At 36.2% G+C, this 13,817-nt stretch overlaps 1 protein-coding gene across 2 annotated transcripts in view; it reads left to right on the top strand.

Moving 5' to 3' along the window:
• The first annotated feature begins 400 nt into the window (after positions 1-400).
• The window catches only part of LOC118182973 (BTB/POZ domain-containing protein 6-B-like), a 75,659-nt gene continuing 62,242 nt past the window's right edge, over positions 401-13,817 (top strand). The window contains exons 1-2 of one of the 2 annotated variants that reach the window (XM_035352365.2): positions 401-664; positions 7,730-7,831. In XM_035352365.2, the coding sequence (XP_035208256.1) occupies positions 658-664; positions 7,730-7,831 (109 nt within the window). In that variant the 5' untranslated portion in view covers positions 401-657. The remainder of the gene's footprint in view (positions 665-7,729; positions 7,832-13,817) is intronic. The other variant, XM_035352364.2, reaches the window with a different exon arrangement.

Below are 13,817 nucleotides of genomic sequence, written 5' to 3'. Positions count from 1 at the left end.
TAATTTATTACGTTGAATAAAAAGGGACTTAAACCCTTAGCAAGACTCTGTCATTTATCCAGTTTCAACAGTCACCTCTTGGTTGCGTGCAAGTTGGAGGCGCGCAACTCTACACTGTCATCAAACATTAAATTGCGTTCCTTCCCCATAGCTCTATAAAAAGAATTAAAATAAATTGACATACAGTATCAAAACTGTTTTGTAAAAGCAGAAGATAACGTAATCAAAACTACTCTTCCCGCTTCTATTTCCTTAATTCGATATAAATTTATAAATCAATCATTTTGATACGGAGGGGAGTACATATTTTGTAAAAATTACCGATTTGTTTTCCCACAGAGGGACGTCCAGCATTTAATTTTTGCTAAAAGTGGGCGTTAAAGCAAAAATATTTCAGAAACAAAAATTCGCGAAATATATCGCGTGTTGATAACGGACTTATCATTCTGCGATATAAGCCAAGAGGTCTTTTTTTATCGATTAGAACGTATTACTCCCTTAACTTCTTTTTTTCAAAGTTGAAATACCGTTTCTTCGGAATTATGTTAAAAGCTAATGTCTCAGTACGAATTGAAAACAATCTGCCTGGTGGTAATCATTAAATTATGTCCACAATCATACAGTTTTGTGTAGGAAGCGTGTCTGAATACTGGAATAATGGCAGGTAAGATATGCTATTATTTCTTTCCGCTGAACAATATGGCAAAAGCTGCTTAGAGATGTGGATGGAAATTCCGCTGCAATTAATGCATCATTGTGCTGCTTATACAATACACATATTACTTCCATATGTGCCCATATATTTCGCTGAAATTATTTTAAAAGTACACCTTGAAGAGTTAATGTTTCTGCTATAAAATTTCCCGAGAGTAACTTATCTTACTCGAAATGAAGGTTTCGTTTTCACACTCATTACAAAATGTTTTAATGTGAAAATACAGTTAAATAATTATAATTACGCCTAAAATTGGAAGTAGATTATGTTGTGTTATTACGATGATTCCTTTATTTACATAAATAATTATAATTACGCATAAAATTGGAAGTAGATTATGTTGTGTTATTATGATGATTCCTTTATTTACATATGGATATTTAAATGAAAAGTAATATGTTACGCTATTTTCCTAGAATTCAAGCTGCCTGCGAAACAATTGAAAATTTCCATCTACTAAAAAAGGAAGTAGATTGCAGCTGTAAATTATTCTATTTATTAAAATTACAGCTTAGTTCATGTTTCTCTTGTTTGGTATTGTTCATTTGTTGTTTACATTTAACGAAACTGCTTGCTTAACGAAACTATATACTGCTTGCAAAATGTGAAAGAACAATTGTTTTCCGAGAAAGAATAAACTGATAATAAATAAAAAAAGAATTAATTAATTAAGTGCTATATCTATTTTTAAACTCTTTAAGTTAAAATGTCAGATATCAGTATAGGATAATAACAGTAATGCATATGAAATTACAAAAAAACGTAATGTTTGCTTATTGAAAATTAATTATATTTGATGTTTTTTAAAATCTTCTGTTTGTAATTTCACGAACATATCTACGAATTAAGTACTAATTGCAAAATAAGAATAATAATCAATTTCTGAGAAATAATAAATAGGTTACATTTTAAAAATTCTTAAAAAAATAACAGTAATATGGCATTACAACGAAAACAGCATTTGTTATTACTTCGAAGTTAATCATATTCTATTTGTAATATTAGAGAATTCTGTTTTGCAAATATTTGAATCTTTCATATTCTGCATGGTTTTTTTTTATATTTGTCCTTCATATATCTGAGGGAGATGAGAATCAAGTCACCGTATTTTCTTGCATATTCCTCCACATCCCAGAAATTTAGTTCTAATTTCTGAAAATTAAAAAAGGAATATTCGCATGGTTTTCCCCTTCTTCTATGGCACATAATTTTTCCCTGTGAAAACCAGTTTATTAGTAAATTGTATTCCCTTGATTATATTTATTTTTATTCAGTATATTTAATTTGCATTTGCATTCTTGTATTAGCATTTAATTCATTTTATTTTCCCTTGTATTTATCGTTTGAAACAAATTTTTGGCACATTTTTCGTTAATTGTACCCGTAAATGAATTACATATTTAAAAGTTCCCTGTATGTGGTTAATATGGCTTTTGCTAACTAGTAAAACTAGTATCAGATCTGATAGCTTCTCTCAATTGTGCATCGAATGAAACATTTTCGAGGATCTTTTCGTCCATTATATCTGTTTAATTGACTTACACGAAATTTATGACTTAATAGTTCTTAATAGTGACTTAATAGTTAAAGACAGACCTTCAAGCGAGACATTTTCCAGGCCTCGTAAAGTGTTCGGGGTACGTAGGCGTAATATATTGTTGAGTGTAACTGTTTCAACTAGAACCCTCCTGTTCAAACTAATGCTGAGAGAAACGCATTACTCGGCTATGTTTCTTATAGCGCAGCGCGGCCCTATATGTGATATCTTTATAACGTAAATATTGACCTGTTCTTCTAGAAAGACTTTCTATAAGGCTTTAGAGTCTCACCTTCTTTGGTAGCATAAACTAGTTAGCTTTAGAAAGATTATAATAGAATAATTCTCTTGCCTTAAAGTGTAGACAAAGTCAGACGAAGTGTGCAAACAGCACTTTTATTTGAACACAAAGAAATAACAAATACCCAACTTGGGTTTACACAAGCCATCACTAGTGGCTTAGCTTAAATACGTAATGCTAAACTAATTCAAATGTAGATTAGCCTAACGGCACACAGGATAATTTAAACGCTCAGGAAAGGCTTTGGTTTGTAGGAAACCTGCGAGGCAAGCCAAATGGCTTGAAGCGTTCAACATCAGAGAATCAAATAACTAATAGTCACGGTACGACATGTCCTGAAGTAGGCAAAACCACGGCCGATTGGAGGAAAAAAAATACTGAAACTAAATTCCCGAAGCTCACGACACAACACGCTCTAAAAATAGCCAGGTTCAAGGTTTCGCTAGTGGCCGCGATTAATATGCTAAATGTATGCTATTTTCCGGCTATCTTGATGTATTTGCGTCAGCGGGAGCTTGAAGTAGGGTGATTACTTGATCAATGAGTCCAAGAGGACAGCCAAGATGGATGAACGGTGAATAATTGATACATAAAACAGTCTTATAACAATCAAAATCGTAAAAACAACCTTGTATTTAGCGTAAGTATATTGAAACAATCGAAGCTGCCCTCGAAATCGATTGAGTGTTTCAATATACTTACGCTAAATACAAAGTTGTTTTTACGATTTTGATTGTCACATTAGCGTGTTTCTCTTATAGTCTAGTCTTATAAAAGTTCTAATGGCTATCCGGATTAACTTAGATAACAATAATGATGGCAGCATATTGAATCAGAGTTCATGATCGCGTGTATCACGCAACTTAGATTAAATGCATCCAAAAGTGCAGAACAAAATACTTTACAGTTCAATAAATAATAAATGAAGATTAAAGATTATATATAATTAGTCGCAGAAGGCACTCCATGGAGCTATATACAAATTATAGGTGCTAAAGTTCAGTAACAGGAGCTACATAGCACAACGAATAAAGGTCAGGGTAACATGGGTTGTCACCCACCCTAGCGCTGTAACTCAAGAATTCCTCTGGAATCTTCAGGAACTATGAAAATAAAATACATCAGTATAAAACAGTGTCATAAACTGTGAAAGAACCTTCATAAGTTAATTGGGAACTGGTTTTGACTGAGAATGACGGATGCATGAGGGGAAGATATCTGTGTTCGTTGAGCACTTCATAGTGAAAAGTTTCAAAAAGGTTCATATGGTCATTTTGAGCACTCTTGAAGAATTTTTTGTTAGCTTTCCTGAGAAAGTTATCCAATCTGTCCAGTTTGAATCAGCATGTAGAAATTTATTTCGAACAAAGTAATGTGCATTAATTCTGATCCTTAACAATCTGTTTTGCACAACGTGAAGCTTGTGTGTATCCGAAGGAGTAGCAGTAGATAAAAGCTGGCGAAGCATAAGTCATCAAAAGTCGAATATTAGAAGTGTAGATGAGCTTTATCTTTGAAAGATCAAGCTTTGAGTATTTCCCTATGATAGGAAGTAGGCACTGCATGACTTTAATTGCTTTGCCTCTCATATATGATCAATGTGATGTGTCCACGTGAGTTTGTCATTATTGATGATTCTCTAATTAGCCTTTGGAACAATAGGTAGCGGCTCGTTGAAAAGGAAGAGACTTTTCCTTGGCTTTAAGTTCCTTGGCTTACTTTTTCCATCTAACAAGCAGGAGCTGTGACCTTTGGGCATTAATACATATTTTCCAGTAGCTACACCACTGTTCAATATTCAGAATGATAGTTCGCAGCATTTTAATGCGTGACTGATGTTGACTGATTTTACCGTCAAGGCCGTATCATCCGCATAACAGGCTAGGATTGCATTGTTGTTAAATTGTACCCTAGAGAAGTCTGCTACATAAAACAGATAGAGTACAGAACCAATTACCGAACCCTGGGGCATTTCACTTAGGATTTTTCTGGGAGATGATAAAGCATCTCCGGCGAAAGTCCTGTACGTTCTATTCGAGATGAATGAAAGGATGAGCAGGATAAGTTCTTGATCAAATTGGAGATTAATGAGCTTGGGCACTGAGTCTCTAATGTCAGACGGGGTCAAAGGCTCTCTAAAAATAGACGTTCTGTTTCGTTTGTTATTGCCTCCGCGTCTGGCTTGCAAAGCTGCAAGCTGTATACCGGCTATTTTCATTTGGTTGCTGAATGTAGCGATGCAGCAACAGAAATGCCTAAGTGAGTCCTGGAGACAAGACATAATACATGAAGTAAAAATTTTTCTCATAAACTGGAAGACTATATACACAATATTTACAACCATTTGCTTTGCATTAAATAAGTAATGAGGATGAAGTCAAAATCCTGCTATAAAACACATATTCAGCTGAGATTTTGGACAGAGCAGATGCGAAAGCACATTTAAGATTTATGTAGGAAAATTTTGGTTATCGCTAAGCATGAAAGCCGCAAAAGGGCGAAGATGGCGGTCCTCATGAAGAATCTCGTAGCTGAAAAGTTCAAAGTGGTTCATTGTATTACATTCTTGTGCTTCCTGATAGAAGCGTTCATTGAGTTTTCTGAGAAACGTAACCAACGGTACAATTTTAAGGTCGTCGTGTCTAAAAATAGCTTGCGTAACTTTCGCTTAAATAGCACTTCATTTTCCCTCAATCTGAATAAACGCTCGCTATCTCATTTACATTCTGGCATAAAAAGCGTGGGTGAAAAGAGAGTGATAGAAATGCAACTGAACTTAAAATTAATTATTAGTTAAAAATAAATTGATAAAACCTCACAAGGCATCCGTACGCATATTTTATAAGTGCACATCTGAATACTCACTAAGCGAGTGGCTTCTAGAATGAACGAATGGGCTTGAACGAATGGAACGAGTAATATTTATGGCATTTTACATGACCTTTGCCTGCTTTAAGCAAGATAGTTGAAAATGTTTGCCCGATTTCCTGTACAAAATAATTAATGCATTGTGGATTTCTTTCGAAAATTTTCGGAGCGACGTTAGCTCAAATATAAGCATAATTATATATATAAGTAACAGAAGTCTTAGCAATTTTTAATGCAGTCTGTATGAAAAATATGGTCTACAATAATAGCCAATGCACAGTTTTATTCCAAGTGAATTTTCCTAATTTGCATTCCTGCATATTTAGTGTGTTAAATTTTACATTAATAACTGTTCTCTGTAAATGTGTTGCCTGCGCAAGAAATTTTGTTCAAACAGAATGGATGTATCTTATTCACAACAAATATTTTTAATGTATTCATATGTAACTTTAGGTATAATGTTTACAATAGGTATAATCAGAATAATTTTGAATCTTATACTATCAAAATCAAAGAAATGCGATAAGATAAGAAAGTACTGATTTATTGTAACACTTCCAGTTATTCTCAGCTCTACACTTGAATTCTGTTAATACACAAGTGTTATTAAACGAATAATATTCGAGGCTAATTGTACCTTGAGCCATTTTCTCTATATAAAGAGCGATAATATGCCATGAACATTAAACCGAATATCAGCGCGGTATATGTTTCATGAAAATGAAATGTTGACGATTAAATAAAATTATAAAATGAAAGCACTGAGATTTTCTACTAAAATGATAGCAGCATTTAGACACCATACGTATATATATTCGAAACAAATGCAAAATAAAACGTAAGCACAACATGCGGTCATGTCCACAGTTTCAAAGATGCAGCGTCTCAACAGTAATTTATATATTGGCGCGTTTTGAAATTTGGCACATTTGTTGACAGCGATAATAACATGAAATGTGGTTTAGACAATTTGTTAAAAATATTTGAAAGTAGGAACGATGTGACATTTTGTCCGCTCATGCACAATGTGAAAAGTGTGTGTGTGTGTGATTTTGGCAAAGCCTCGAGAGCTATCTGCCTAAGGGGAGGGATGCCTTCGTGGAGGACTTTGTAAGGGGAACTGGCTCGTATACACATTACACATGGGGAAAACCACGAACAACCCATGCAGCCAGCCTGTTCGTGGGATTCGAACCTCGGTCCGAACTACCAGTGTTCAGCGATTTTACCGCTGGTGGGCAAACAATGTAAAAACAGAAAAGAAAATAATTTTCTATGTGAATCACGGTACGTTCTATGTGAATCACGGAATTGTGTTTCTATGTATTAAAAACTTAGCTAAGTGAATTATTTTTGGCGCAAACTGAAAAACAATGCGCCAAAATAAATTTTTGAATTTTTCCGTAAATTTCCCACCAAATTTTACATAATTTGAGTCATAGAATCGAAATACGGGAAAAAAAAAAATGTCGGCTGTTTCATTGCCTATCAGACCTGCGTGTGCTCTGACCCATACTAGTTGTATGTGCTTATGGGCATTGCTTTGCAGAAGATGCTCTATGTTGACAATGAGAGGCATGGTTATGTTTAAGACTGCCAGAAGAGTGGACACACTGTCTGAATGAAGATTGATGAAAGGAGAGGGTAAAGCCGGAGCGTATTCAATAGGCGCTGTTATGGCTAATGCTTCTGCCTGGAAAACGCTGTTCCAGGATTGTAGATAACCCTTCCAAGTGTGTGTGAATTATATGTGCGCCATCGAAAAGTACAAAGGCGCTGCCTACTTCATCGGGGGTCCTGGAGGCATCTGTAAAGATGATAAGGTCTGCTTCTTGTATGGATTGATGGTGCCGATTGCTGTTAATCTCAACATGTGTGTACAAGCCTTTACGCCCTGGGTGCGTGAGCGTGGGTTTGATAGGGCATTCATACTGTATTGGGCTGAATATTATGTTATGAAAAACTGGCATCCCCTCTTAGCTGAATGATACTGGTGTAGCAGTCGTTTTTGTAATCAGGTGCGAACACATGTGTTCAATGAATCATCAGTTAGCAAAGGAGTAAATGTTGAAAGTGGTATCTTAGCATTTTATTTCTTTGTTTTAGACGTTGCGCGAATAATTCACGAAACGTGTGACCGGGAGCTCATTGTACAAAAGCACTTTGGGTGCTATGGTGCCATAAAAAGAAAATTATGTCAAAGTGTTTCCTGTCAAGTTGTTTAATGTTAAACATGCATTCAGCACTTTTATTTTAAATCAGTTTCCATCTTCCGTTTAGATTAAATGCTTTTTATCTGTTCTTTTAGAAAACAGCGGAAAATCTTCAGAAAATTGGCGAATGCATTGGCTATCGCGAAGTTGCAATACTTCTGATTCTTTCAAAAGCTTTGCCACTTCTAAGGACTCAGGTAAGTTTAAGAATTGAGTAGATCATATTCAGAAAATTGCAAATATATATTTATGTTTATTGTTACAGTTTCAGCCATAACTAAAGCAGTAAATAAATTTCGCTTCTGTACCAGATAATTGGTTGCTACATTAGGATTCCAAAGTTTATAGTAATGATGTTTAATTCGTTATAATTACATAACACACTTATACTCCATTTATTTTGCATTACAATAGAGTCCAAAAAACTCGCTACTCGATAACATGCCAGTCCGGATAATTCGTCCACCCCGCGCAGATCCATTCAAGGTCATTGTCCGTGTGCATGTGTCCCCTTCTTCCTGCATTCCTTTGTCTCGCATCACACTCTGACACTCCCACTCCTCCATCACGCGATTGGCACCGCGCGCACTCAGCCATTCAGTCTACCTGCTTTGCCAGGGTTAGTCGATTTCTCAACTGCGGTGCGTAACCAAAGATCTTTGGCGTAACTGTATTGTTCAGAGCTGTTTCAAAGTTTGTGGGTGCTAGACAGTACGTCTGCGATGGTGTCTTCCGTTTAAAGGATAAGCGAACTTGTCTATGTATCAGGACTGGTATTCCTCTTTACTTGCCTTGGAAACATGAACTGTCCTGACTCAGAACAGGGAGCTTACTAAAGCTATGTTCAATAAATTGTGAAGTAGACAATACACATAGGAAGGGTATACAAAACCCTTTATTTTTCTATCTTTACAGAGATTTCCTGACTTCGGAATACAGAGACCAACCACTTGTGGTCTGAACGTAAGAATATAAAAATATTAACTAAAACTCTAACTAAACTAACTTCGAATTAATATACAAGTGCCTACTTTAAGATTGGCCGTTAATTAACAAAAAGCCGTATGTAGTACAGAGAGCTGCTAAAACTACAATACGTTTAAAATTATCAAGAGGATTAAACCTCTGGCCTTGAAGGCAACCAGCAAACGAGTAAAATTACTATGGCAAGCGGCCTGCCTCTAATAACTCCTTCCTCTCTCTTGCTTGGCAAAAAACCACAACTTAAGTACTTGGCGTTAGCAAGACAGATTTGCATAAATAGGTTAAAGCTTTTAATTCTGGCCGGAAGTAGAAAATAAGAAGTGATAGTAAAGATTTAAAATAAAATAAACGTTAGTAAAACTTAAGATCCTTACATACTTCCCGCCAGAGTTAATTAGTTTGAAACTGAGGTCTAAAATGACCTTGTTGAAAACTTTTAGCTCTAGAATCTAACGCGAGGCCAATCTTTTAAAAACATTCCTCACTAGAAACTAGAAATTTTAAAAAAAAATTGTTTTTAAATTATCAGCTCCATGGACAATTACTTTTCATCTGTACTGCATCTAAACAGGAGCTTTTAGTTGAAATCTGGTTCCTTCCAGAGATCTGGAAGGAAAACTAGTTTAATGAAATGTTACACAATTAAATGGCAAGTAACATGAATACATATATTTTTGTTTTAACATTCTTATTTCATTCATGACTTTATTTAATTATCTCTCCCCGTGCTCTCTGACATGTGTTGTAAAAGAAAACACCGAACACGAATGTGTTTATGTACAAGTGTTCACACTACCGCCTGCCATCAAAACACTAACGTGTTAAAAATTCAACATAACCAGACCTCATAACACACCTTATCTTTATCTCTAAACCCTGAGGTACTATTCTGAAAGTGGCTAACTCTGAAGTGTAGCGTCAGAGAGCCTAACTACATTCATTCAACTTTAACACATATTCACAATAATTTGGTCTTTTTACAGTCACACGAATAAGTTTAAAATTTTTGGCATTACTTTCACTTTTACCATATCACAGTATTTCTTAACATTTAAAATAACAGTTCACATTGTATATAAGGACATATTAACATGCCGTTAATTTTACGCATTTTAAAACATACATTAGTAGTACATTGTTAACTTCTATTCTTTTCCAAGCAAGTGCCAATTCTTCTACATTGAAATACTACATTTCAAAAGTCTTTCAGACTAAAACTTCTTTCTTGCCAGAATCTTTTAAATAAAATTTTATACAATAATTTTTTACAATATTCTTAAGGTACCTTTCTCAAAGATTATCAATGCTTTTACAATATTCAAGTATTTACACATTCCTATTATACATTAATTTTAGTTTTACTCGCGAGTAATTGAAAAACAATATCAAAATAGGTAACAACTCATTTCTCGCCTTTTTGGCGATAAAGGTAGGCCTCACATGAGGTAAAACTTCTTGAATTCTGCCACTTGCAGTAAGAATGAAAAATTAACTTAAGGTTTCAAAGTAACATAAAGTTTTACTTATCTTTGTGATATTCAGACATCCTTTTTTCTGCCCAGGCTTGGAAAGTGGCGAAGACTACAGTCTGGTTGATCTTCCGTCTTGTACGGGTTCGTCCTTCGGCTCCTTCCTCCATGAGCTTTCTTTTCCTTCCAGTTCGATCACCCTTGAAGACCTTCTTTTTAGCCTCTGCCTGTGGTCTCGGCCGTTTGATGGCAGCTGGTCTTGGCGGAACCGGGACAACTCTCTCTCGTTCCTGCTTGGATCTCGTTGCTGGCTGTTCAAATTTTTCTTGTTTCTTAGCCTCCGCAGCTGGTGTTCCTTCATCAAATCGTCGACATTTACTGCGTAGACGCCTATCCGATGGGTAGATCTTCCGTTTTGGAGCCGGGTTATAGTTGCCGTCATTTCTCCTGGCTCTCTTTGCATTAGTCGTACTTCTCCCTTCTTCATTCTGGGGGTGGTCGTGCCCTCTCTTTTCTGGTCGGTGGAACGGCTTCTTTTTCTTGTTACCTTCAGTTTACCAACGGGGTAACTTTCTTTTCAATTGCTCCTGCCTCCTAATGGCTTGCCCTTGTCATTGTCGTTGTTCCACCTCTGAAGCTTGTGCCTGCCGTGCCGGATCCTGCAAAAGATCTCGAAATATTGGCATTTTAGTACGATAATAAAATGGTTTTATCTGGTCAATATTTGCGGTGCAGGTTTCACCATTCCTGGCTTTTAACACCACTACAGCCTGAGTTATTTTGTCTATGACATATGGTCCTTCAAATCGTGGATAAAATTTGGCAGTTTTATCTTCTGGTGCTGAAGAAAGTGAATGCTTAATTTTTAACACTTCATCCCCTACTTTATAAGTTACTCCCCGTTGTTTCATATCATAATAAAGCTTCTGTTTTCTCTGTGCTACTTCAGTATTCTTTTTTGCTCCTTTAATTAATTTTTCTATATCACCCATTTCAAATTCTGGGGCTCTTTGTTGAACATAAAATAATTTATCTAACAGCGTTATAATCTTTCTGCCTAAAAATAACTCAGCACGAGTTTTGCCCGTCGTATTATGTTTTGCGGTCCTAAGGGCGAAAGCTAATTCATTGATATGGTTATCCCAGCTTTTATGAAAATTTTTAACATAACTACGGATAATTTTCACTATATTGACCCGTTCCGCTATATTTGATTGCGGCCGATACGGGACCATTTTTAAATGACTTATGCCCAGTTTTTGGCACATGTCATCAAATATATTACTTACAAATTGAGGACCATTATCCGATATAACTTTTAGGGGCGCCCCGTATTTTAAGATATATTTATTTAAAATAGAATCAGTAACTAATTTCGCGGAGGCTCGTTTTAAGGGAACAATTTCGGTCCACTTACTAAAATGATCAACCATAACAAGGAGATACCGACTTTTATTTAACTGACTTTTTGGGAAAGGGCCCAATAAATCGATACCAATTATTTCATTTGGAAATTCGGATTTAATGCTATTTAGAAACCCGGCCGGGTGGAAATTAATATAATTAACTGCTTGACATGTTGGGCAGGACTGGACATACGCCCTTGTTAACTTTTGAAGCTCAGGAAAATAAACTGCTTCTCGTACGCGTTGGATGGTTTTTCGAATACCAGCATGAGAAGCTAATGGGCACTCGTGTAACTTTTGCAGTATATTTAATCTAAGACTAGCTGGGATAACAGGTCGAAATTCGTTGTTGGAATTCGTAGTTTTTGTATAAAATAATAGACCATCTATTAGTTCGTAATGGGCCGCCCTATTTCTTATCGCCACAATATCTTGGTGGCTAAAATTTTCAGGATCCTTTAAATGCTCATAAATGTTTCCAAACTCAGGATCCTTACCCAGTTCGGTTATTACAGTTTCTCGGGAATTTATTGTACATGCTGTGAGCATTGCCACCTTTATAGTATTACCTTCTTCATCTATTTTTATTCTGGATAGGGCATCTGCTACGATATTTTCCTTTCCGGGGGTATGCTTGATTACCAGATTATATTCTTGTAGCTTGAGTGCCCATCTTATTAACCTTGGGGATAAGTTTTTCTCTGAGTACAATCTAGTTACCGCCGCATGATCAGAATACACTGTTATTGGCGCCCTTCCAAAATAGACTCGGAACTTTTGCACTGCTAACAGAACTGCAAGTGTCTCTCGGTCGCGGAATAATTTCTTTGTGTTTGATTTAAAGTTCGACTAAAAAATGCCACGGGCTGCTGATTTTGCGAAAGTACCGCTCCTACCGCATAATCCGAAGCATCCGCTGAAATTTCTAAATTCTCATCCTATTCTGGAAATTTCAACACAGGGGCTTGCGTTAATGCTTGCTTTAATTTTTCGAAAGCACTATTGGCTTCGGCCGTCCACGAGAATCTTGCCTTTTTCCTTTTTAATTTTAACAATGGTTCAGCAATAGCTGCAAAATCTTTTATAAAGGACCTATAATATGAACAAAGTCCTAGAAAAGAAGAGAGCTTCTTCGCCGTATTTGGCGAAACTTCTTCGCCACTTTTGCACAGCGATTATTTTTGATTCGTCCGTCTCGATTCCTTTCTGAGATATTTTGTAACCTAAGTATTTTGATTCAGGGGCTGCAAATTTGCACTTTTCGACATTAACTTTTAGACCGGCCTCATTTAATAATGAAAACACCTGTCTTAAATCCTGTACATGTTGATCCAGATTATCACTAGTAATAATGATATCGTTTAAATAGATAAATGTGGTCTTTCCTAGAACAGGCCTTAGCACAATGTCCATACATCGCTGAAATGTTGCCGGTGCCCCTGAGAGGCCAAACGGCATACGCAAGAATGCATATGTGCCAGACGGGGTTATAAAAGCAGTCTTAGGCACATCTTCCGGTTTAACCCCTATTTGAAAATAACCAGTCGTTAAGTCTAACGTAGTCATATATTTGGTAGAAGTTATGTTCCTTAGAATTTCTTCAATAATAGGTAACGGATATACCGGATATTTAGTCATGGAGTTTAATTTACGATAGTCAATTGCAAAACGCCACCTTTTCGGATGTGTTACCGGATAGTCATTATTTTTCTTACATAACACAACCGGGCTAGCATAACTACTTGAGATGGGCGTTATGATATTTTTACGTAACATATCTCGAATGTGCCACTCTATAATTTTTTCTTTATTCTTATCATATCGATATGGTTTGTGGCGAACTGGCAGTGAATCTCCGGTGTCGATACTATGGTTAGTAACTTGAGTAAATCCGGGAATATCACTAAATAACGAAGCAAATTCACTTACTACTTGTCGAATTTTTTGTTGCTCTCCCTTAGGCAGGTGGTCGAGGTTTAACGTCGGTGGTTCTGTTTTTTCTTCTCGAATTGGTTTCATCGTCAGCTTAAGGGACGCTTCGTTAAAATCCAGCGTTGCTTCTGTCTCTGAAATAAAATCTATCCCTAAAATGACATGTGCTTGTAAATTTTTTTACGATAAAAAACATGATCTTTACTTGCTCGTCCTTGATACGAATATATAATGGTAATTTACCTATGCACTTGCATCTTTCTCCCTGCGGAGCTAACACTGTCGTATTGTCCGAATTATATATGCGGTATCTACGGAAATACTTCCTAAAAAAATCTTCTGCCACACAGGAACACTGCGCGCTTGTATCCAGGAGTGCGGTGGCTGGGATG

This window comes from Stegodyphus dumicola, chromosome 10 (assembly GCF_044657685.1).
Source record: "Stegodyphus dumicola isolate Sdum_Otavi_A_Nest chromosome 10, ASM4465768v1".
Lineage (NCBI taxonomy): Eukaryota > Metazoa > Arthropoda > Arachnida > Araneae > Eresidae > Stegodyphus > Stegodyphus dumicola.
Note: the sequence above shows the minus strand (reverse complement) of the source record. Positions and strands in the feature narration are given on the sequence as shown.